At 38.9% G+C, this 27042-nt stretch overlaps 1 protein-coding gene across 1 annotated transcript in view; it reads left to right on the top strand.

Moving 5' to 3' along the window:
- PTPN14 (protein tyrosine phosphatase non-receptor type 14) overlaps window positions 1-27042 on the top strand; it is a 1716286-nt gene that overhangs the window by 1165326 nt on the left and 523918 nt on the right. Inside the window, exon 7 of the mRNA XM_044061300.1 lies at window positions 25753-25820. Coding sequence (XP_043917235.1) covers window positions 25753-25820 — 68 coding nt within the window. The remainder of the gene's footprint in view (window positions 1-25752; window positions 25821-27042) is intronic.

The following is a 27042-nucleotide window of genomic DNA, read 5'->3' as shown; positions in this document are numbered from 1 at the left end:
CGTGTGAGGGATACATTTTTCCATGTTTTCCAGACATTGTCCCTAGTTTTATAGAGATCTTTGAGTTCTTTGGTAAAGTCACTTGTTATTTGATGCCTAGCTACTAGTGGAGAGTGGGTATCTGTAAATCTCAGTAGGAAAAATGTCAATAAATTATCAGTATCATTGAGGTCTTCTTGGCATAGGAAGTCAGCCCAGTTGTACTAGGACAACTAAGAGTGTAGATTTTGGATGTTTTGTGGAGATTTAGGTCAGAAAGGAATGAGAGTGGGAGAAGACTTTGACATGGGAGGTTTAAATGTGAAGGTTACTGGCTAGTGATCACTTTGTGGGAGGAGAGGGTGAAATTGTTGTGGATAGAGTAACAGTCACTGCTGATTATAAGATCTATTATGAAGTGATGTCCTGATAAAACTGACACAGGTGAAGTCTTTTTAGTAGATGAGAGAGGCCTAAGTTTGTAAGCATGTCTTCGGGTTCTGAATATTTTAGAATTAGCAGGTTGATGCTGAAGTTACCTGTAATGGTAACATTTTGTAGGGGATTTGGGAATCTGTAATCTATTATAGCAAAGGTTGGACTATGGAGATACTAGAGAATGGTGGGAGCTAAGCAGCTGCTACTGTTATAATGTAGTTGTTGGTCACAGTGATAGAGATGGTTAACCATTTATGGTCATTGGTTGAGGGTTTAGTTTGTGGATGTTGATCTGTATGGGGTTCTTTAAAAGGAAAAGGTATTCTTCTCCTAGAGCTTTTTCCTGGTCTTGTGGTGAATAGATAGGTGTAGTTATAGAAGTGGCAGCTAAGGTTAACGGTATTGGGTATGAACGTTGATTCAGAGATGGCTAGAAAATCAGTGTTTTTAATGGCTCGGAAAGTGCTATTAACATAGCTCAGCCGAAAATAAATACTGTAAAAAAGTCCAAATTTACAAATAGTTAAGACCCTGGTTGGAGTCTCATTTAAGGGTCAAACTGAACAAGTTATTGATAAGGTCACTACACAACTGAAAGTCTGCTGTTGTATTTCCAACCTCCTAAATACTGAGTAAAGAAGAAGAAGAAGAAAAACAAAATAACCAAAAGTGCAGTACATCCTCACCTTGAATATATCCTACTAGTTGCTGCTCAAAGCTCCAGTCAGAATATGTATCTTGTACCAGCTGACACTAATAAAATCTTCAGGTTTACATTTTAGCCCCACGACAGGAACACCAGTGTACTTAGAAGGCTATCTGTACCAGCCTGTCCTTCACTTCTGTTGTATGCACTCACCTTTAAAATACTTGACAAATGTTGCACCCCCAGCACATGCTAAACATAAAGACATCACCTTGTGATTTCTGCACATACTCTGGATTTCAGGGTAAAGGTAAGAGCCCACCTCAAGGCTTCTTATTTATGCTGCTGCTTCAGAGATAATGAGTGAAACCAAATCAGTAGCAATCACCAGCACATCCCTTTAGTAGATAGTCTCTGAAACTCTGCTGATTGTAATAATTGTCTTATGATGCACAATTAGTGCAGTATTGTTGAAACCTTGACAGCGTACATGTTCACACTGTAAATACCATGCATTCTGCTCAATGTCATGGTGTAAAATTCAAATAGTATTTGTACAGCTTCTACTTGTAAAACATATGTGCAGTTTATAGTAGGCAAATAACATCTGAAGGCACTCTACTTGCAAATATTCTACCTAGAAAAATACCACTGTCTTTGTAAGTACAACTATTATCTCAACTCTAACTACTATAAACTGATGTATGTTCTTCTGTCCTGCTAAATTGTAGCAAGCAGCTGCTGCAGTTTATGCCACACATGGAGAGGTACAACCAGAGCCAGATCATAGTAAAACGGGGCACTAGGCAGGATAATGGATTTCCTACAGCCATTCCAAAGTCCGATTACTTGGCTATTTCTCCCCAGTTACTATAAACACTGTTCAAACCTCTCAGTGCACATACTATTTTCTGCTTTACTTCTACAATAATTATTTTGATTTGATTTAAAAGTTATTTCAAATTTTATAGCATGAAACACTGACAGACATTTGCTAAACAAAGCAATACAGTCTCACAATGAAAACAGGCTTAGCGTTAAAACTTCTCTAACCTTGAAACTCACTTTCATCGAAACAGCATTGAAACCTACATTCAAAGAAAATGCGTCTGACCAGTGGCAGATAAAGTTTCCCTTTGGGTTTTCAAATCATAGGCTCCTTGCACCCATTTTTAGGCCCATGCATACATGCATGTTTTCTTTGATTCACCTCCCTGATTGTATTAAATTATATTCCCTCTATAATACAGCACCACTTGCTAGAGTGTGTTTTAAATTTGTAGTTTCGAACAGTTTTTCAGTAAGCAGTGAAGCAAAATGTATGAACCAATAATGATAAAACTGCCCAATTAAGAACATTTCATCTATAAAAATCGACTCAGACTTCTGTCATTACAACCCATCAGTATCAATCAATATGCACAATCTCTACAGAAGTAAAAGTCATCTGAATAATTCCACATTAAAGAGATTTGTAGCTAGTGAAGAGGTTGCTGGTAGCAAACATATATTTCAGTGTTTCATCTACAAATTCAGTGCCTGCTGCCTTGAAGGATAAATTGCCTATGTTACATTAAAAAAACTGTAGGCTGGTAATATTGCAGTAGGGGATGGATGGCAAACTGACAACAGGTTCATAATTATTAGGCTTTTCCTCCTAAGGAGATCATACCCAGGACTGCATCACCCCCCTTAAAGTACAGCATAGTATCAGCAATCCATCTACATACTCTGGGAGTAGAACCCACAGCCTTCTGCATCAAAAGCAAGTACACTACCTGTTGTGCTACTAATAATGCTTTTAAATTCTCTGGTACAATAGTGATACCATTTGTTAAACAAGAGTTGCACATGGTAAGCAAACTTAATATGAGCAACAATAAACTTCTCTTCCCCTTAAGTTCTGAACTCCTTGTAAAATGCACTTGACACTCAACCATACCTATCAACCTTGTAGCACAAGAAATCTGGACAAATGCAAACTTAATGGAGGACAAAGGCCCAAAACTAGGGACAATTTTTAAATATTGCTTGTATAATCTTAGAAAGTTGCTAGAGTAAAATGCTTTGCGCTACCATGCATTTTCTGAAGGATATGAAGACTGAAACTTAAATGGCTGTTGTTATTTAGTGAATTCAGTCCTCACTGGCTTGCCAGAAAACCACAAGTTTTATGAGCAACAGACCTAAAATATGAAGCAAAAATCTGGACATTTTGTGAAAGCCTAGACAGTTGAGAGCTATATGCTGAACTTTCTGAAACCCAAGTGATGGTAAGGGTAGCGGATTCAGGCTATTCTTCGCTGTACTTAAGGTACAGGGTTTAAACTTGAGCAAATTCACTAACCATCAGGAATCCCTAATTGTGCATTTTACACACACACACACACACACACACACACACACACACACACACACACACACACACACACACACACACACACACACCCTCTCACTTTGTTGGAGTGAAAGCAGCAGCACATATCTGTCCAGTAGTGAGTCCGAAGCAAAACAGAATGTTAAATTCTGTGGTGTGCAGAAAGGAAGAACAGGAGAGGAGGTCTGTGTGATGACACACACACAGATGTAACAGGTGTGTGCAACAGGAAGGCATTCAAGAAGAACGCTGTTAAAAACACATATGTTAAAAAATATACTTATGATTTTTAAATTAAGTGTGACAGTCCATCAGCAAGCAGGCCCTCTCCCAGCCAGTGGGTCCTAAGGGACTGTCTTGGTTGCCTACTGCTGGATCCAGCTCTGGCTATGGGACTTCAATTCTGGCTTCAAATGCAATATCAGCATTGTGGTGGTATGCTCTGAAGACCAATCAGGATCTGCCGATTGTGCATTTTAACACTTTGCACTTGAGTGGCTGCACTCTTTGCCCCACCCTAGTTACAGCTGTTATTACAAACTGATGCTGCCTACTTCTGAAATTCTAATAAATAGTTTCTCTGTCTTGTTGATGAGGTTGTGGCTGAAAATGTCCTTGGACCAGTCCCAATCATGCAGCAGACACTTAGCATCTTTTGTACAAATAAATGTTATTGCTCAAACATAAGTTTTTGCTGACTTTGACAACAAATAAAAAATATTGGTGTGATTTCCCTTTCTGGCTTTAACAACCTGTAAACTGCACATGAAAGTCTCGTCACAGTCTCTGCTCCAAATATTTAAACAAGATTTATTACTAGGACTTTCAATGGCATTCAAGTATTTCTGTGCTGACACTGGTATTCCAATATCTCTGTACTGACACTGGTACTCCAGTATCTCTGTGCTGATGCTGGTACTTTAGAATTTCTGTGCTGACGCTGGTACTCCTGTATCTCTGTGCTGATGGTGTATCAGAGTGGATCTCTGGCCTCAGTTCATTGCTCCTTCACACAGGTATGCTCTGGACTTTTTTATAGTTCTCTCTCTATCTCTCTCTCTTTCTTTACATTAAACAGGCTCAGGTTTACATCCAGAGCCACTCTCAGTCCAATTCCAGGAATTTCCCCTTAAAGGGAAAGTGCTGCCATGAACTTTATATCACATTATAATATGCAGAGGAAATAATAACACTTATTTTCTTCAACGTTACAAAGCAAACATACATGGTATTACACATCTCATAGGCATATTTATATTTATTAATAACTGTCACATATCAAAATTAGCCTTTTACCAGAAAAGAAACGCCCAAAAATTTGATGTGCATAAAGTCAACTGAAAATAATAAAAAGAAATGAACATTGTAATGTGAATTCTCCAAGAAATAACCTGAGAACATGCCATTTTAAAACAATATTTATTTTAGAAGAAATACAATGTTATTGTTTATACATATTGCGTTTATCAACCCTTCATTCAAATGTGTAGACCTGTCTGCATATAAATAGTTTAAGCTGCATCTTTCACTGCTGTAATGTACCTGTCCCACCCCACCCCCACCCACAGAAATACATGGACTTATAAGATCCACATTAAACACAGAGATGTCTTCAGCACTCTGTAATACTAGCATTTTCCTGAGCTAGTGCAAGATTGCAAGTTGTCTGCTGTCAGTTTTGCCTGTGACCAGCTCCAGGAAGTCTCTTTCTCATTGGCTGTAAATTTGAGCCAAAGAAAGACAATAAATCAGAGCTGTCACATCAAAATAGAGTGTTACATAGCAGACCTAGGCCTTTCTTTAAATATAGATATTTATGGGACTTCCAGGCTAGCACTAGGTCCTAGACAGCTACCTAGGTCACCTTGTGTTGGATCCAGCCCTGAACAGTAATATTGTTTTCAGCAAAACTTTTCAACTGTATTCTATGACAAACATCATTTGATTAACATTCCGTGCTTCCTGTGTTGGGAAACGGACATAAAAAACTGAAATAGTTGCATTTATCCTTTATAATAAACTCAGAGAAAAGGCGGGGAAACTGTTATTTAAAAGAGGGGGCAACCAAGACTGTCTGGATATACTTCACATATTCAATAAACAGCTATGTTGTACATGGGTTAGTGTTGCATATAAAGTATGTCACCCCTATAAAATGTAATTTCAATTTTTAAAGTCGTGGCCATGTTTCCTTTAAAAAGAAACTTTTGTAATGAATTAAAATGCATAATAATCTTTTTTTTTTTAAGCAAGAAACATCTTTATTGAATTATCACCTACATCTGCAATCTTACATTTATATAAATGAAAACAAACCATCCAAACACAATCCAGGTTTCAAACATTATACATTACAAAGCACATTGACAGAATTGTATTTGCAAGCATTATACATCACTTATAATCTATCCATTGTCAGACAAACATTTTCTAGTAATTGCTTTTTTGGCAGCCACCATAATTAGACTTAGCAAGGCCTTATTATGTTTAAGCAATTCCGATTCTGTATCACAGCTCAAAAAAAATAATTTCCTTAGTTGCACCAGTTTGCTCACCCAGTACTTCTGACAAATCAATCTGCAGGGAATTTTTAGTCTGCCAACTCATTATAGTCCCAGAAAATATGTTCCTAGTTACCTCTTTCTTCTGTATCACATCTCCAACATTTGCTGTTTACCTGAGGAAAAATTCTTTGGTATCTACTTGGGGTGTAGAAATACTTATGTAGACACTTCCAAGCAAAGATCCTAAATCTTCTAGACTTTGTTGCATATTTGGGAGATATACATATGTCCCCCATTGTTTCTTTGTGAATTGATTATCTAGTCTCTCTTCCCAATCCTTTCTTACCTCCTTTGATTTATTCTTATAGTTATCATGCAATATGTTATATGCTGTACTAATTATTCCTGTTTTTAATGGGAGCTTCTCTTCTAGAGTCCACTAAAAACTTTACCAGTGCCGGTCTTTCATTTAGGACCCCCCCCCATTTATTTCTCTTTGCTTATACTCTCATATCAGTCCTTGATAGGGAAGGCAATCTCTATCCTGCAGTACTAATAAATGATTGGCATCTTCCCATTCTATTACCTTTTCCCTTTCTAGTTATTTGCTCTCAGTACCTTGGTTCCTTTGCCAGTTTTCTACAATAAATTCCAGCCCCTTCTTGGCTTTTGTCTGTATCCCTATTTGCTGTCATCCCTATCAGCAGAATCTCCTTTCTCCATTCTCATGTTGGCTTAGTTCTTAGAATACTTTCTACTACTTTATGAATATAATATTTTGTATGATTATTGTTGTTCTCCTTAAAGGGCTACATCCAAAATCCCAGTCTCTTCTTATTTCTTCAGCTTCCCCCGATTTTTTCATCATCATCTCTTCCCACTTTGAATTATAGTTTTCTGTTTGTGCTATATATAGGAGCCTTAAATGTGTTGCTCTGAATTACCCCTTCAGATCGGATAATCCCAGTCTGCCTTGTTCTGTTAGAAGAAGCTTATCCCACTTGACCCTTGCAGTCTTCCCCTCCCAGATAAAATCCTTCAACTCTTTATTAATTGCTATCCACAACTTCTCCTCTAGGTGATAAAAATATGCGTGAGCTGTGTGTAAGAATAGAAAGAGTAAAAACATTTTAACTGCCTGTATCTTACTATTGATATCCATATAACAGAGCTTCCATTTTCTCAGTTTTTGTATTATTATTCAGTCTCTTTCTATATATCCTTAGCTGCCACACCAGAATCATTTTTAATCCATACTCCTAAATACTTCATTTTGTCATGTCCCCATAAATATGGATATTGCTGAACCAGTTAGTGTATGGGTACATAATTTACCTTTGTTTTAGCTTCATTAATTTTGTGTCCTGAAAAGATTTGAAACTGTCTCAAAATGTTCCACAAGTCTGTAATGTCTCTTTCTGGTTTTGTCAGGTATAAAATCATATCATCTGCAAACATAGCCAACTTTTCTTGACTACCATACCAATTGTATCCTTGGATTTCTGAGTCCCTCATTTTCTTTGCCAATAGTTTTAAATATAATGCAAATAACAAAGGGCAGAAAAGACACCCCTACCTGGCTCCTCTGCTCAAGCAGAAATTAACAGAGAGGGCCCCACCCACTTTATTTTTTGCCTCTGATCCCTCGTATATCCTCCTAATCAACCTTATAATTTTATCAGAGAATGCAAATGCTTCCATTGCCCTGCTCATAAAGTCCCTGCTTACTCTGTCAAATGTTTTCTCTGCATCAAGACCCACCAACAACAATGGTATTTTCTTACATTCTGCTTCTCTCTGGATCATTATGAACCTCTTTCTTTGTATGTTGAGAAGTTTTTAAGACCTATAATTAATTTGAACCCAGTGGTCCTTAGGGATTCTAAACAATTCCTTTTGGATCTTTATCAGTGCATTTCTTCCATTAGTCATGTTGAGAGCGTTATATTGGTTACTTTCAACATACAATCTTTGTTCACTATGATTCCTAATGGGTTGGGTATTCAGTTCGCGCATGAGTACCTTTCACTACATAGTGAGTATACCCCAGCACAGGTAGATCTCATCTGTTATTTCCTAGAGATGGTGCTTGAGAACAATGTTTTTACCTTCAATGGTGAAATGTATCTCCAGAAACATGGCGTAGCTATGGGCACGTCGTGTGCAAATAGCTATGCCAATATGTTCTTAGCACATTGGGAGAACAATAGTTTGTTTCCTATCCAAGGTTTCAGGGAGCATGTACTGTTCTATCGATGTTTCGTCGATGACTTGTTTATGTTGTGGAAAGGTCCCATGGATAGAACAATTTGACTGACTGTTTAAAGTTCACTTTCACTTGGTCATTTACACGTGTTGAGTTTTTGGACTTGTACATTGAGAAGTTGCCTGGTAACATGATTAACACTGGCGTCTACCATAAGACCTGTCATAGAAATGCTTTCCTATTTAGATCTAGCATGCATCCTGGCTATATTTTCCGGAATTTAATTAGAGGTCAAGGGATAAGGGCCTCTAGACTGAATCCTATTACATCTGTTTTTTTTACAGGAGATTGATGGTTTGAAATGTAAATTGTTGGCACGAGGATATAGCCCTTCTGAGATAGATAGGCATTGGTCAGATTTAGATCAGTTGAGATCGACAACAACAAGCCCATATTTTGGACCTACTGTAAATTCTTATGTTGATAGGGAGAGAGGCCTTGACACTCTTGAGGTCAAGGTTCCTTTGTTTTACACCAGTGATCATAATGATATCACTAGGTTGTTTGGTCAGTATTGGGTCATCTTGCAAGTGGATGATGATATACGCAGAATTGTAGGTGAGAAACCCACATTTAGGTTCAGGAATTGCAAGAATTTGGAGAGACTTTTGTGTTATGATAAGAATCACAGCAATATGTCCTCATCCCCTGGTTTTACTTTACCTTGTGGTAACTGTAGCTTCTGTGCTTTTATTAATACCTCTGTACCTTTTTTTCATCCTGACTTGTGTAGGGAGTTTATATTCCATGCTTCTGCAGATTGCATGACCCCCCCATGTGATATACCTGGCAGAATGTACCATCTGCTGCTCCTTTTATGTTGGTAAAACTAATAGGGTCCTTCGTGATAGGATGAGAGAGCATTTGTAACACATCAGGAAGGGCTCTCTACATAATGCACTTTCCAAGCATGTTTTGGAATTTGGTATGTATCATGCCTTTTGTCTTAGAGTTATCAAGACCATTAGTCTGAGTATTAGGGGAGGTGACATTTGTACACACACTGAGCATAGGGAGGCTTGTTGGATTATCATGCTCCATGCTGATCGGGGCAGGGGGTTGAATGAAAGGGCCTGTATTAAGCCTGCTTTGAAGAAAAGGAGACTTCATAAGTAAACAGGCACCTATCTGTACTGCACCAGTTTTTGAGTGTTTTCATAATTTTATTTGACTCCTATGCTTATATGTATATGTGTTAATATATTCATGCTTTTTATGTATATATGTATATATATATATATATATATATATATATATATATATATATATATATATATATATATTTTTTTTCCACGTATTTTATACACATATATAGTTCTATATATATATTTATTTTTTCATGCATATTTATATATAGTATAGAGGTTAGTATCTTTTTTATACATATATATTTTTGTTTCCATTTTATTTTCTGTTTAGTCTCTTTGTCACATGCCATATATTTTTTTTTTATTTTTAAAGGGTGTTATCATTTAATTTAATTGTTAGATTGATGTTTTTCATTCATTTGGTTGTACCTTAATTATGTCTGGTTTAAAATGGTTTGTATGCCAGTAGTTGCTATATGGTCTGATGAAGCTGAATAGTGAAAGTGCTTACCTCTTGTCGACTACAATAAAGGAGTTTATATTTTTCTACATCATTTGGACTTTTTTGATGTCTACACTTTGAATTGCTTTGTTCGTGAAGTTTTGTGTGTGGATTTTTGGACTTTACTTTATAATCATGGTTTAGCATTGAAATGTGTCTGTATGAAGCTGGATCTGATGGATCTTTACCCCCTTTAGGTATTACAGCTACCACTGCCTTCTTACAGGATGTTGGTACTGTTAAACAAAACCTTCTGGATCTTTATCAGTTTGTCCCTCCTAGCTTACAAACTTCCACATGGATACCAAATATTCCTGGGGGCTTTACTGTAAATTGGTTATACATCATCATTTTTATTTTATCTCCTCCTATCCTGTCAGTAATTTAGCCTCATGTAACTCTAACCTTGACATATTTAATTCTTCCATAAATATTTCCATTTGTACCTTTCCTTGATTTCCATATTCCTCTGCGTTATAAAGATTTTCATATAATTTCCAAAATATTTCTAATATGTCTACAGGATCTCTTGTTATCTTCCTTGTTATAGACTCCCTTAGCTTGGCAACAGTACTTTCTACTTTCTGTTGCTTGAGTCAGTGTGCTGAAAGTTTTTGTGCGCCAGAGTTATTACCAAAAAACAGTTGCTTAACAGCAATCTTTCTAAACTTATGCATATTATCGAGGTAGTCCCTTATTTTCTGTTTAGCATTCTGCAATTGCTGCTTTTCTTGTTCTGTGGGAATACCCCTATTTGCAATACTTTAACATTTGTTAGTCCCTCTAAATAATTATTTTTAGTTCTTAACCATATCTCCCTTTCTTTTATTTCTACCGTATTTTTAACTCCACTTTAATTTTATCCCATTCCCTATCTATAGTTTCAGAAGAAATTTCTATCTTCTTTAATAGCTCCTAAATAATTTCCAGTATCCACTCCTTAAATTCATCTCTTTTTAACAGATAGGTGGGAAAGCACCAGTGTCTCATTTTTATTTCATTAACATGTTTTTATTTTAGTTATTATTGTCGCATGATCTGAAATAGTTGTTGGGTGCATATCAAGACTTTCAATTAAATGTACATGTTCCTGTGAAATGTAAATTCTGTCTAACCTAGCCCAGTTTTTTCTACCTTGGGAAATAATATGTAAATTCACTCCAAACTCCTATTACTGAATTTGCATGTTACATGCTAAATATTTTCATAAATTTCTTCAAAATATACTCTCATTTGTTATATTTTCTAGGCTCCCCAGACACATCTTCACTATTTACATCAGATTCCAGTCCCAACCTATAAGTAATATTCCTTGCTGAAAGCTGACTACTTTTCTTAAGTTCCATTATAGCAGTTTTTGGTGGAATATAGATACATGCCATTGTAATCCTCCTCACTTGCCAGTAGCCCTTTAGTACTATAAATCTGCCGTTATTATATTGTTTTATCCTCTTCTATAATTATTGGAACTTCTCTTGCAATTAATATAAGTACTCCTTTTTTCCTTTGGCCCAGGTATTCCTCTGAATAACCATCCTGAAAACCTTTCTTTATCAAATTCATATGTTCAGTTCTTTCCAAGTGTATCTGCTGTAGCATAGCTAATTACACTCTACATTTTTTAACATAGTTCACTATGCTTTTTTTTATTTATCTGTGAGGCCATTGACATTTAAAGGCATTACAGAAAGCATCATTTTCTTGAAAAGTTATTATTCCCACCTTTTATTTATAACAGCTTTTTGTTAAATGTCTAGTTCCAGCTTTTGTATTACATGCATATACTGTTTGGCAGGTTAATCTTTTATACAGTTGTTTCTTGTCATCTCCATTTGAGCCTATGTCACATCTTACAAAACTTGTTGTTTTATTCAAAGCCTTCAAAAAAAACATACCCCCCTAAAACCTATTAACTTCATGATAATGCACAAAACTATGTACATTTTCAAATATTGCAGTTTTACCCTCCTAATAGGAACAAATGTTCCAAACTGATAGCCACACACAAGCTGAGATAACCGAAAGGAAGGGTTATCCATGTTAGGACGCATGATAGAGCCTGTGCTTCTACTTAGTGCTGTCCTTAGTGCTGTCTGGCATTGTCTCTCAGCTGGGAAAACACTTGAATGCTTTCAGAAAGTTACTGGTTTTAGTATCCAAACATTAATGACATGAAGTAGGGCATATGCTTTAGAGTCTCCTAAAACTTTAATAAAGTCTAATATTTCTAGATGTTCTTGTTCTTTCAGGTTTTATAAATATATGTATTGCTTTGTAATCCCACATTTATCAATTTCCAAGTTATTGGTTTTATTCCTGTTCATCTCCATCTCCCATATTCTTTCTGTGCTTCATTTCCAATGTACTCTCAAATTTTCTAAATGATGCTTGTGCTTTTTTCCTTCTCTCAAGTATTTTATGTTGAAATATTGGAAAAGGTTTCACTGGCAATGTCTCTGTATCATCTTTATTACCATCAGCTTCTGTTTCACTGCTCACTTTTTGTTAGACATACTTTTGTATTTCTTGTTTAACATGAACTTCATCAGAAAATGATTTTGCCCCTCCAGGGAAAAATATTTTGAAGATAGCTGGGTACAGCAGTTTGAATCTCATACCTGCTTCTCAACATTCCCTGGATAATGGAATAAATTTACTCCTCTTCTGCCTGATGTCCAATGAGTAGTCATTATCCACAAACACTATGCTGTCTCCCACATTTAGTACTTTGTCCTTCTGCCAACAGTTTTGTCAGAATTAATTCCTTCTGCTGGTAAGATTGCATTTTTACTATTAAAGATCTAGGTTGCTCTCTCATAGCCATGTTTGGAGCATACAGATGATGTGTAGTTTCAGTTAACAATTCCTGTTGCAGTATACCAGTCCAATTGCTTCTTTGTACTTTCCTAAACTTATTGCAGTCTGTTCTTTCCAGCATCTCTGGTACAGCAGAAAATCTCAGGTTTTACCTCCGTGCTGTGTTCTCTAATTCTGTTTTTTGAAGCATCTCTTCTTATGTAGTCTAATATTCAGCCAGCCTTTTCATCATTTCATTGAGTTTTGCAGTTTTATCAGCTAATTTGAATATATCTTTAAAGCTTCTTCCATTGCTTCCATCCTTGTTATTTGAGTTGATGTATTCCCGAATTTTGTTTATTTTAATCGGGTCTGTGTGCAATTGTCTTATACTTTCCTCTAGGTTACTGGAGGTCATGTCTGGAGCTTGCACTGCTTTTTGCTGAACAGCTGCAGTACTTTTTCCAGTCGATGTTCATCATCTTTTGTAGATGATTTTCCTTCAGGTCCTCTGTATTTCTTTTTTCCTGGCATCACAGGTAGTGCACTTACTAGCCAGTTACTGAAATTTACCCAGAAATTTTGGTCCACTAGCTTTCTCTGCTAAGTTTCTGTTTTCACACTGGGAAAGTTAGAATTAAGCTGTTACTCAGTGTGCAGCCATCTTGGAAGTCCCAGATGCACAGTAATCTTGACAAAATTGTAGTTACTTTAATCTGGTTTTATTACTTTAAAAGCATGTTTTACATTTGGGGGGAGGAAAATGACTAGACTGCCAAAGTTTAGTAAGCAGTAACTGCAAAATATGAACACTTTGAGCCTGCGATAATTTTTTTACTCATTTTTTAGTCATACAAGTTACAGAAAGGCAAGCACCTCTTTAGATGCAATGTGGTAACTGTCTGGTTTAGTCTCATCCTCAGTGTACAAGTAAATATTGAGGGCCACGAGTTGACATTTGTTAGCTCAGGGCTTTAACCTACTGTGTTGTACTATTAGACAATCCAGAAGTCTAGCAACTGTTTCTTTGTAAGTTTAATAATTTAAATGCATAGGAAAGAATGTTTCATCATGCCCCCTATAAGACTGCACCTTACAAACTGTTGCACTCTCAGTGTAGCATTCTGACACAAAAAGTGATTGTAAACATATCGACTGCAGAAATTTCCAAACAGAAAGTGTGAAAAATAGAGCTGTAACAGTCCAACTCAATATTAGAAATCTAGTTTTGAATGTGAAAGTGTTGTTATATGATCTACACAAGTTTTGTGATCAGCTCAGTTTTGAATATTTTTGTTACCAATTTTATCACATCTACTATTTATGATCTATTAAAGCTTCATAAAGACAGAGCAAAACCACCTCTGTGTCCAGTTGTTTCAGGTCAAGGCTGGGTGTTGGAACCTCTTTCCATTTATGTTGAAAAAATCTTAAATCTTTTTTCATAATTTTCAGACATCATATTACTTGGCACTAAACATTTTTTTACAAAAACTACATGAATGGAAAAGTCAAAGTGCAGCAGCTAACTTTATTTTTTGTTGAGTTAGATACAGTCTTTGTTCACAGTGACTTCAAACTCTTGCAATGTTGAGATTCAAATGCATCTGTCTTGACAGTGTAAATCTTTCATATACTAAAATTAGCTTACTTCGTACTTTATAAGTACTTAGATAATGTTTTGCTCTTTAACAATTCTGTCAACATGCAAGCAGCTATGCAAATTTGTAATTACCAGAGTAAGAAAAGGGTGTGTGTGCTTATCATGTTTATAAAGAACTTATTTTTTTATTGCAGATTTGTTGACAATGTTTTTTCTTGTTTGCAGTGTGATACCGAGTCATTGACATATTTTGTTACTAATCAAAATGCAACCACCACTTTTCTGAAAATTTATTTAAATTTTTCACAATTTCAGATTTTTGGGATCTAACTATATAAAGATAATTGTGGACAGATACTAACAAGTAATATAAGAAGGCTACTGAATGTGCTACTTATTTTGAATGCAATAGTATATGTCCAAAATATGTATAGATGAGTATTGTTAAAGGATAAATATAGCTTCTCTAGTTACTATACATGAATGATTATTTCAAAAGGAACTTGCTGATTTGACTAATGACATTGTAAAGTGTGGTTACAATAGGAATGATTTTCAAGTCATACAATATGAAGTGCTTTCATTAAGGGATACTGAGGTGAGGCCCTATTTTAATGATTCATGTAATACTGCTATTGCTGCATGTGATGTAAAGTTTGGGGTTTTGCTGACTTTCAAAGAATGTGAATGTTTTATGTAATATTATAAAGAATATACAGTTGTTTAAGTTTGACTATGCCATAAGAGTAGATGTTTGAATGATCAAGCTTATAGAGCTTTGTAACAGTATGTTCAGAGGACCAAGAAGCAGCTTCTAGAATGCTTCTAGAATCCAACCCTTTATAAAAGCCATAGATGAAGCCAAGGCCATGGAACAGTGGGCCTTGACCCTGCCTGGAATAGATTTGTTATGGTGAGTATAACAAATGATAATAGCTTTAGGCAACCATTTGGAAATAGTCTGTTTTGACACAGGTTATCCCTTCTTACCTTCACAAGAAATGAACAATTGATCAGAAGATGTGAAAGATTTAGTTCTGTCAACTTAGTTCCTGAGATGTCTGTGGACATCCAAAGTACGGAGTATCCTTTATCTCTCGTTCTCAGGTTCAGGAAAGAAAATGGGGAGATGGATAGCTTGGCTTAAAGTAAACTGTCACCACTTTAGGCATAAAAGAAACATTAGTTATCAAAGAAACCCTGTTCCTATGGAAAATGAGATAGGGTTGACTCACCTTAAGAGCTTGCAAGTCAGATATCTTTCTTGCAGAAGTCAGAGCAATCAGTAAAACTGTTTTTTTTGTTAACTTCAAGTCAGCCAGATTAGCTGGTTCAAATGGTACAAGTGTTAGCTTCTCTAACACAAAATTAAGATCTCAAGCAGGGACCACCATTTTTCTTTGTGACCTCTTACATAAAACCCCTTTTGAGAACACTTTGACATGAGACTGTATTGAAATATGAGGATCCATGGAGAGACATGGTGAAGTAGCCTTTAAATGAACCTTGACAGAGGAATGAGAAAAGCCATAGGACAGTAACTCACACAAATATTGTAAAATCAGAGAACAACTAGCCCTGAATGGGTGCTGGCTGTGTTGCTGACAATAACTATTTCTAGTAGCAGGGATTCCTGCCTCCATTAGTAACTGCTGCACATCCTCAGTAAACAGGTGCCTAAAAGGAATTAAGACCCTATCATCCAGGCAGTCAGTTTAAGGTGACAGATGTTGAGGTGTATTAAACAGCCCCGTTCTTGTGTGACTAGATCCATTTTGTGAGGAAACTTGTGGTAAATGCCCCTGGCCATTTCCAAAAGAAGGGAGAACCACAGTTGCCGAGGCCAGAAGGGAGTTACCTAAGTGATCATAGGGATTCCTTCTAAGTCTTCAGAAGTACCTTGGATACTAATGAAAGGGTGGAAAAGCATAAAGGAACATTCCTGTCCAAGGAAAAGAAAAAGCATCTGTCTTCCAGGCCTTATTGCACAGAGTCCTGAAGCAAACTCTTGCAATGTGATTCTTCAGAGAGGAGGCAAAGAGGTCTGCTTGAGGAACTACCCAAAGATGGATCAAATATTGAAAGACTTCCTGTTCCCGTTCATGAGAGTCTGCCCTGGCCCTGCTCAGAATGTAGAGTGCCTGTATGAGTGAGGTTGTGCTGTGGAGGTATATCCCAAGCTAACATGGCTAGTCTGCAAAGGGGAATATAAACTAGTTCCCCCTTGTTGATGTACCACATGACTGTAGTTTTGTATATAACCACTTGGAGACGTCCAGGGGACAAAAGATAGTTCAAAGAGTTGAGTGCCTTTGTCAAAGCAACAATATCCTTGATATTTATGTGCTTCAGTCTGTCCTTGGTGTGCCACACCCTGCACTTTTATCTCTCCCAAAACTGCTCCCCAGGTAAAGTCCAAAACATCTGTGTTGACTCAGTGATTTGGAGCAGGGAGGGAGGAGACTTGAATTTATGGATATCTGTTCTCTCCACCAAAGGATTTCTCTTCTAACAAACACCAGCACTAAGATTTGAAAAGATTAAGAGAGTTGCTGCTAGAACCACAGAGATTTCAGACAGTACTGTATCTTTCTCTTGCGGAGTCTTGCCAGGGATATCGTGAGAACCATAGATGCCATGAAACCCCAAATCCTGAAGTATTACCTTCCAGTGATTGAAATGTAGGTGGAAAACTTTAGAAAAAGGTCTGCATAAAGACCTATTTTTCCTGTGGAAGTAAAACATTTTGAACTGAGGTGTCTAGTTGGCATCCAAGGAACACAGTCCCATGTGAGGGAGTCAAGAAAGACTTTTTAATGTTCTCTTGGAATCCTCACTTGTGTAAGAGATCTCTCACTCAAGGGAGAGAGATTCCTGACAGTTTGAAAAAGACTCCGCAGAGCTAAGCAAGTTGTCCAGATATGGAAAATGTGGATATCCTGTAACCAGTAATGAGCTGTAAATGGAGCTAGACACTTTGTGAACATTCTTGGTGCAGTGGATAGTCCAAAGTGTAAGGCAGAGAACTGATAATGTGATTCAGACACACAAAACCTTAAGACATGTCCAAAGTTTGGATGAATAAGGATGGGATCATAAGCATCATTTAAATCTAGTGTTACCAGGAAACTTGAAAGAGTAAGAAGAGGAAACAGGTTATGATGTGACATAATTTTGAGTTTGGGCACTATCACAGACAGGGTTAGGAAAGAAAGATCCAAAACTGGTCTCCAAGCATTTTCTTTCTTTGACACTAGGAACTTCCTTGAGTAAAACCTCATACCCACCTGGGAAGGAGGAACTGGTTCCATCACTGTTTGGGCCAGCATATGATTAAGAACAGATGGAAAGAAAAGACTCTGATCTGCAGGACAAGGAATGGTCCCTTGGAAATGAAGATTTTCCTGCTACTGCCATCTGTAACCCTGAAGAATGATTTTCAGAACCAATTTCTCTGAAACAATCTGTTGCCAAAGAGAAAAATGGTAAATCAAACTTTGTGGAAGAGAAAAGGGGTCATCGTGGGAGGGGGTCACAATGTCTCATGAATAGTCATTCAGATTTGTTTGACCATCCTTGGTTTTGGGAGGTGTGAAACTTCTTTTTGGAACCTCTTTGCCACTTCTTCTTAAATGTCTGTTTACCCAAATTCTGTTGAGACTGTTCATTCTGTTTTTTTGGGCAATTTGGAAAAGGATGACTAAAAATGTTGAGAGTTGCTGGATCAACTTGCCATTTCATCACATTTTTTGATCATATCTGCAGCAGAGGGGCCAAACACAATCTCGATCCAAAAGAGAATTAAAAAAAATGTTTTTATATCATGTGGGGAGATTCTGAGAATGTAACCAAACAAACATCCTTAAAGCAGTACCGGTGACCTTAACTCTGGAAAAAGTATCAGCAGGGTCATACGCACACTGCAAACAATAAGTAGTGACCTGTGTAGTAGAAGAAACTGAGTTATTTAAAGCAGCTTTTTCTTCACAAAAAAGAAACTGTAGATCAAACATTCCTCATATTTTCACAATATGTCAGAATAAACTTTAACATATAAGCCTGAGAATTTCTGAACATCAAAATTGCAGAAGTATATACTTTTCCCCCATAGCTATCAGTACTTTCCCCTTCCTTATCAGAAAGAGTAGGATCATAATTAACTAAGTGCTTAGCAGCAGTAGGGTCAACTAAGGCTATAGCTGCTAGTACAGGTTTGGGAATAGTGTAGAAAATTTAAAAGTGAGGAATTTTATACAGCCTAGTTGCCTTTTTAGGGACAGCTGGCTGACTATTAGGAGCTGGCCATAAGACAAACATCCTCTAAAGTAGACAGGACAGAATAAATGGGTATAGGTTCTGGAGACCCTCCTTTTACAGCTCGTAGTATTTTCTGAGGGAGTGAGAAACCTCAGTGTTCTCCCACTGAAAACACTGACATTCTAGCAATAGTATCAGAGAAAGAGACCCCCCCCCCACAGTGTGAATCAGAAACTGAGCTCTTTTGAGTCTGAATCAGAAATCTGTGCACATAACCCTCAATCCATCCCTGCATCTTCCTGTTCAGATTTAGAATCTTGAATTTCCTCAGGAAAAGAGGTATCCCTCTTTCTTTTATCAGAAAGTACTCTGCAAGAAGGATCAGTAGCCTGAATCAAACCCTAAGCCAGTTCCAGTAAATGACTACTATCCAAAGAAATATGAGGAGCAGATACATGCTTGACTTTGTTTCTTTTTGTCAGGATAAATGGGGCTGACCATGTTGCTAATGGCAGCCATTACTTCCCCAGGGATGTGCATAGCATTCTTACACAACAGGGAAACATTCCCTGTTCCTTTTCCCAGGACCAATAGAGTGGCTGTCCCTTGCCCACTGATGAGACTCCAACAACCACAGAGGATGTGGCTAACCCCCAGTCCATAGTGCCTGTAGGTGCTACACTAGAGGGATCCGGGGTAAAAGATGAGTGGTCAGAAGTACAACAAATGACCACAACAGTGTCACCTGCCTGTGGCTGAGGCATATTACTAGCTTGCTGTGGTGGCAAAGGCTGTTATGCTTAGCTTTTTCTTTTTGTGTCTGGAAGAAGGACCAGCTGTGGGACCAACAATCTGTTCCATGGTCAAGCCAAAAATGGTGCCTCTTTCCCTGTGAGGACAAGCAGCATATGCTAGTAAAACTACCAGTCCACAAAAGTTACTTTTTTGACAGAAAAAAAAAAGACAGGAAAAAGCACTTTGAAATAATATGGCAGCACGACAATGGAAAATAAACGGCATTTCTCCATAGAAAATATGTTATCAGTTAATTTACACTACTTTTAAACTGAAACAAAAAATGAGTGCTCTGTTTAAAAGTGTGTTACAGTCTCGAGGTAGTCCATTAAGACACAACACTCCTAGCTTTAAAATAACTTTCTGAGGAGAAAAGTAATAAAACATCAGTAAGTATAAGAAAATGGAAGGTTTTTTTTCTCAAATGGAACTTATCTGCCCTGCGTACAGGCCAACCATTGATCCCTGAAAACCTCAGAGAAGCATACTCTTCTGTGGCAGGAAAGCTCTGAAGGGCTTCGCATCTAGACTTGTCTTTTAGTCAGTTCATTTCCAGCTGCTTGACAGTTTGGGTATGTGGAATGTGCCCTGAAGCTGGAAGATGTGGTGGTCAGCTTTTAGGAACACTATAATTTGTTGGGAGTACAGGAGTATTGCTCATGCCAAGATGCCAGGGGTAGCATCTGCCGTAACTGACCATCATGTATTAGTGGCTGTTTTGAGAGCCAGTGTGTCCACACCAATGCCCAGTGTCATCCTCTGTCTCAGAAGGGGATGACAGCAGGTGACATACCATCACCAAGACATTGCTGACCACTAATATATAGACAGAGACACCATACAGTAGACCATCCACAAATGGAATCATGAGGAATGCATGGAATGCCTATCACAGTAGAAGTCAAGGTTTATGTAACATTAACTATTTTTGCTGCAGGGGACCTTTTAACATCTGACAAGTGATATGTTGGGAGTTTTGCAGGCATCTGCCTCACAACTCCTACTCCAGTTCCTTGATGTGATGCTGCAGCATTTAGTGGAGCATAGTTGGTTTCCATGGAGAACAGAGGAGGAGGAGAGAGCCACCACTGTGTGGGAATTCTACAGCATATCCCAATGCCCTCATGTCCTGGGAACCACTGACCACCCACATTGCCATTAAGGCTTCACCTGCTTCACATTGTGTCAAGTATATCAGCGAGAAGGCATTCCACTCCATCAATTGCCTGGTTGTGTGCAATACACAGGGTATTATAAACAGTATGTCTTTGTGCCATCTAGGCAAGCCCCATGCTTTCCACAACTAGTACTTGTGAAGTTCATACCAGAGTGTCATATAAGCTGACTTTCCACAGGGTCATCTAGTTAGCAGGTGCACACATTGCCATACACAGAGTTCCTGATAGTCTGGCCCCATGACTGTAGGTTATACACCACTCATACTCGTGCCCACTGCAATGTGTTGCAAGTGATGCTGGATATGTCTTGAAACTATGGCTTATGGCCACCATTTACAGTCCCCAGACCATGCTGGGGATGATGTAGTATAACATTGGACTGTCAGAGATATGTATCATCATCAAATGTGTGTTTGGACTGCTGAAGGCCTGCTTTTCATACTTAGATAAACCTAGTTACATGCTGCAGTGTTCTGTGATGACCTGCAGCAAGATACTTGGGGTGCATGCCATGGCACATAACATGGTGCTACAGAAGCAGTTACAAGATGGGGCACCTCAATACTGCCTTGCATGCCCGTGACAGCAGTGAAAGAGCATGTGCTAGGTGAAGAGTCGTCTGAGGAACCAGCTACAGTGCTACCCCATTTGTGGAAGAACTTGGTGTAGTACTTCATGACACTGTCATAGAGGCAGCATCTGGTCCACAACTATCGAACGTGGAAAGACAGAGTAAAACTGATGCATGAAATAGCACAACCTGCCTATACATTACAGTCACTGGCTGACCATGCTGTTCAACAGACATTACCTTAAGCACACATGCCAGGGAAGGTGGATAGGGCACAGTCACCATCATTTACACAGTTGGGGTAGGCACAGTGGCAGGTGACAGCAGTACTAGTGTAGATGGAATGGCCATGGGTAGTGGATGCTGTAGCCATGCACACAGTTTGTAAGTTAGAAGGAGTCAAAGATGACATCCTCTCGTGATGAGGTGGAACTTCCATTGGTAGAATGCTGGCTTTGAGTACCGTGTGACCTCACAGTGTCAGGACTGCAAGAATTAAGTCCAAGGGATAGTGCATCATGTTGGAACATGTACAGGAACCACTCTGTCCTGCCCATGTGGCTTCTTGCTTTAGGTATATAGGATTATGTTGATCTGCAGGACCATGACTGGCCTGTTGTGGTATGCCCACAGTGGAATGAAAACCACGGAGTGTCAATGCCAAGGAGCACAGGCAGCTATGGATAGTGTGGAAAGTGAAGCCATCTCTAGAGCAGTGTATAACATCTGCATAAGTCTGGTGTATAACTTTGCAGTGTGCATCATACCCTAACACCATGGCAGCAGGCAGTTGCCCATATTTGCATGGATGAACCATTGCTACATGCTAGTTACATACATACCATGTCACACACAATGCATACCTTCAGTACAAGTTATTACTGCTGCAACCACAATGTCCCTGGATGTCAGATATGTATATGTTTGCCATTTTAAATCATTCACAGGTGCAAGTCACTGTCCTACAAGGATGTCACATGCTACTACTCATTTGGTGCATACCCTGTAGATACTCAGGCAGTTATTAGCAGCCCACCTCCCACATTCAAAATGCCACCAGCTATAAAGGTTTCCTCACTTTCTCAGTGAGGGATGTGAGAATTCCCTTACCTTCAAGAGATACTTTGTTGGTGGTCCACACCCAGTGGTCAGCCCATCTCTGGCCTATAGTTTGGTCTTGGTGTGCAGTAACATGTCAGTGATCCTGCAATGCTCCTGTACTATTGTCCTGTTATAGCTGCCCATTGCATTGATCTCCTGCACCAATCCCTGCAACACGTGGTCACAGAAGGCCTTGTCTGCTTTACAGTTTTGAAGGATACACATGCCATGTGTGTGCAAGGCCTGTAATTGCTTCTCTGTCTCTTGTGTGGTGAACTTTTCCAGCCATTGCCGTTATTTTGGTCCCATGTCAAGATCTGTCCACCTGTGGGTTACACATGTGGGTTAGTTTGTTCATGCATGACTGTCTGTGCCAGCTGACAATTGATGGAGTACTGTCTGCAGCCCCTTACCATGGCCCCCCAGCCGTGTGCACTTCTAGAGTGTAACCATTCAGACACTGTATCATAGTGTGCCAGCAGTGACCATGTTAGCAATGCTTGCTGTCCATTGGACCTGTGCTGATAGCACAATAAGTGCTGGGTGCCCTGGAGACCTTTTATCCCCTGTAGCATGTCATGCAGTCTGTGTGCAGATGGAAAAATGTTGTGGCACCTACGCAGCAGAATGGTAACCTGATTTGACAATTCTCCCTGTGCCCTGTCATGCTGTGACACCTAGGCAAGACTGCAGTCTGTCCTGCCCTGTTTTCTGTGACCTGTCAGGTTGAGCTGTCCCCCACAGGAGGACTGTAGACTGTCTGGCCATTTCAGGTCATGGCCTGCCCAGCAGAGATGGTACCTTGTGTTGCTTTCTTTCCTGTGGCCTATCAAGTCATACCTGTGCTGTGTTACCCCACCACTCCCCTATTCTGTTATTGTGTCTCTTTCTACTCTGCACCCTTGTATGATTACTGCAACGCTGTGGTCCATTACCATTACTTAAGTCTTTTTTCAGTTTGCCTTTATGACATTATCCTCTGTATTCTTATTCTCCATTTTGCATGCCATAATTTAGTTTCCTGAGATATGGACTCTAAAATGGGCCTCATAGTGCAGTAGTTATGGTGATGAAGTGATTCTGTGAGATCCTTTTTGAACTGCATCTATTAGCACAATGTGTTATCAGCCATAGTCTGTGCTATGATGTTCGTGTCTACCCATTTCCTGGCTGCGAGTTCGTGTATGGTATGTGCATGTGGACAGACACTGTGAAGCCTGGCTGGTCTGCTGCCGCTTTATGTATACTGACAATCTGCACTATGAGTCTTGCAGTGCTCCAACATGGTGCTGCAGAGAGTGTAAAATCTCCTTCTGACTGCCGCACAGAGACCATAGGAAGTGCCTGCTAGCAGAGTATGAGGGCAACATACAAAACTGATGCCTGGCACTAACATGGGAAGGCACAGAGCAATGCCACTGGCATCAGCCTCTCTAGTGTGGAGTACAGGCACAGATTTACTGATCTGAAGAGGAGCTACTCAGATCTTCTCTGACAGTGGGAAGAAGAGGGAAGGGCAAAGGATCCATCATCTTATTATAAGCATTATGTTCATAATTTAGTAATGTATATCAGATCTAGTGCCTTTAGCTGTAATTGCCTTCTGTTGTCAGGGGAATGCTGTGGTGATTACTGTTTGATTTATGTTTTGAGTGGCCCACTAGATACAGGAAAATGGAATGACTTGTTCAAGGAAGTGAGACAGGTTCCAGACGGTGGGATGAATATAGTGTACTGCCGGTAGTACTGTACAATCTTCATAAAGTGTAACACAAACCACCTATCTGCTTCTCTTTCTCTCCCTCTTTCTCACTCTTTGTTTTGCTTTGTTGTTTTTTCTTCATTCATTTATTTCCTTTTGTACAGGATCAGCTTCGGTGCAGGCGTTGGTGAGGCAGTGGCCAACAGCTCCCTGCACCAGCCAGTGATGCTACTGCCGGGTTCCCAGCAGTCTCAAGTCCTGCCTTTCTTACAGGTGACAAAGGATGCCCTATGAAAGGCCACCTAGAGAGCTCACTGGTTGCCTCTATTGTCACCTCTTGCACACTCCTCATCTAAGAGTGGTGTGGAGGGGTCCTCCTGGTCACCAAGTAGGAAATAGATACCCACATTGGCTACCTGGAGCATCTTTTGGTACGGCTGATCAAGTCACCACTCAGCTGGCCAGCCCCATCCTTCTGACCACCAGGGGCAGCACCCACCCCCCACCCATAATGTCAGCCACAGAAGTGATTAACACCTGGGGTGTTCCCCTCTAGGGTAGTGAGGCATACCCTTCTCATCCTTCCCTAAGCCTGTTATTGTGTTTACCATTCTTTTGTGTCACACTTCATCCCTTCCCTGTTTATAGTCAGATCCTCTTCATCACCAGTTGTCTGCCCACTATCAGTCTTGTACTCCCTCCATTGTCATGCCCCCTTTTGTGTGAGTTCTCCCCTGTCTACCTTTGTCTGTGTCATGTTTGTTTGTCTCCCCCTGCTAACCCCCCACCTTTTATCCTACCTGCACTTTCCCCTTGATATCTTCACCTTTTACAGTTCCTAAAAAAACGGGCACTGCTCTCCACAAAAAGTGTACTCTTTCCCTTCTTCACTCAGTTTTTCTGTCTTATTGTGTATCTGTATGTTTGTCTACCTGCTGTTGTCCATTTTTGTCCGCACTGTCTCCCCACCTATCCCTTTTATGCTGAAATGACTTAGCAGCTTTCTTTCTACAGTGGCTTGTAATAGTTGTGGGGTGCTTGAATGAGTGCAAACTGTCAGGCATGCCAACTGCCTGACGTTTTCACTGGGTCACATGACCACTCATAGTGTGCTTGTTCTAGCAGCATAGTAAGTAACTGCTGTAATTGCAGCTACAAAGTTTGCAGTGTCCTCAGCATGACCATGCTTTGCCAGCACTCCTGCATGCCTAATTCCCATTGGACTGCTTTCTGTTTCATTTAGCACACTGTTTACTGCTTTGGAATCACATTATGTTATTTTCTGAATACTCACCACAATGGAAACTTAAATAACTGTTTAGTTCCTTTTTTCTTCGCAAGTATAAAAGTGTAAAATATTTCTTTGGAGCAAAGACAACTTGAGACAAATTTCATAGGTATTTGCTACTAGGCTATTGATCTGTGATGATCTTAAGAATCTGAGCATTACATTCCCAAGATAGTTTTTAGCTTTATAATTTATGCACAAATAACCCAGTGACAGGCCGAACAATGATATGTTTTGACACTTACATGTCTGTATCTGTGAGGGACAGGGGTACTAAAATGAGGGTGAGTTTGCAGTTACCCATCTATTCAGCCAAATAACATTTGAATAGAGTAAAAGAAATACTTTGCTTTATGTTGAGTGTAAGATGGTTCCACAGAAGTTGAATTATCTGTGATACACACCTATCCCTTAAATGTCATCACATGATCTTTGTCACCAAATGAGAAAATAGCTAGTGCTTGGAATGCTGGAAATTTAAGTTAAAACATGTTTTATGCATAGACAAAAATAGGCATCCTGCTGTGGCACGGTGTTTGTAGGGGTTTTGCAAAAATGTTCTGGTGTTTCTAAAATTGTACGTGCTTCATTATTCTCTCTTTTTAACTGCTGCTGAAAACTGAAAAGTTTTCTCAACTCATGTTTCATTTTTGTTTTTCAGCGGAGTTTGGGGATCATATCCACTTTGACTCGCAAGATTCCCTTAAAGAGTATGTTTTGTTTCCCATGGTGAGTAGTAAGTTCACATTCTGCTAAACACTTTTTTGAGTTTATAATTACTGTATGCATTTTGAAAATGTTTTTGTATTTCACATTTTTATAAAGTAGAAAAGGCTGAACATATTTGATACTGGCCTTAAAAGCTGCTTGAAGTAGAGCATTCATCACAGGGCACCATTAAACAGCTACTTAGTAGCAGTATAGAAAGTCTCTTGTACAACTAAGGTCTTCACATGCTATGTAATGGATTACTTCTCACAATACAAGCAGTTTTTGCTCAGAGGTAAGGTATGAATGACTGGAGACCAGCATTTAACGTTTGTAGGAGGACAGTAAAGAGAGAAGGAACAGACAGCAGTGTTACGCTTTTTGGATCACTGTCTTCAACAGATGTGAAGAAAGTAAAGTTTGTGTTTTAATACTGCCGCATGGATAATGATGTTAAAGTCTAGCACTGGAGAGCATTCCCTCTCAATGGCTTTTTCAGGGTTCTGGGTGGGAAAAAATAGAACTTGAGTACATTTCTCTTTACCTGATTTCACCGCTATATCCAGAAAGGTCCCAGTGACTTCACTGCACATTTTCTTCTGCAAGCATTTGAATTTGTTTTTCCTTTGTCTTCCTTCCCTTTACTGATGGTGTTTGTAAGAAGGATCTGTAGTGTACAAGATCATAAATGTTTAAGGTAGTTGTAGACTTGAGGACCATCTATCCTAAAATTCAGAAACCAAGAGAACTAAAATTGCAGGTGCAGTGGGTTATGATTCAAAAAATGGCTGTAAAATGACCACAGGTGCACCTTCTTTGCTGTAGTGTACTGCATTCTAGAACTTATGTAAGATGCAGCATATAAAATGACTGTCTGTTGATGTTATGTCTATGTAGTTCAGACACCAAGTTACTGCTCATCTTCCATAAAATACACAAACACACACATGCACACTCACACATGGGATTTGGCTTGCTTGTACTGTTTTATTTGTGCTACAGACACCTATGTGAAGCATCTTATCCTCAAAGCTTTCCAGTTATGTGAAGACAGTTGATAGTGTTCAGGAGACTGACATCAGGTCACTGCTTACTGGAGAGAATAGTACATTTTAAGGTAGCATGACTGGAGAGTTTCAGAAAGACCAAAAAAATAAATAAATAAAAGGCTGAATATTTTTCACAGGAAATTGAATTTTAAATGCTACAGAATGATTACAAATAGTGGGGAACTGTACTTAAC

Source organism: Protopterus annectens, chromosome 1.part0 (genome assembly GCF_019279795.1).
Source record: "Protopterus annectens isolate FY-2018-M chromosome 1.part0, PAN1.0, whole genome shotgun sequence".
Taxonomy (NCBI): Eukaryota; Metazoa; Chordata; order Ceratodontiformes; family Protopteridae; genus Protopterus; species Protopterus annectens.
This window is presented reverse-complemented; position numbering and strand designations above follow the sequence as displayed.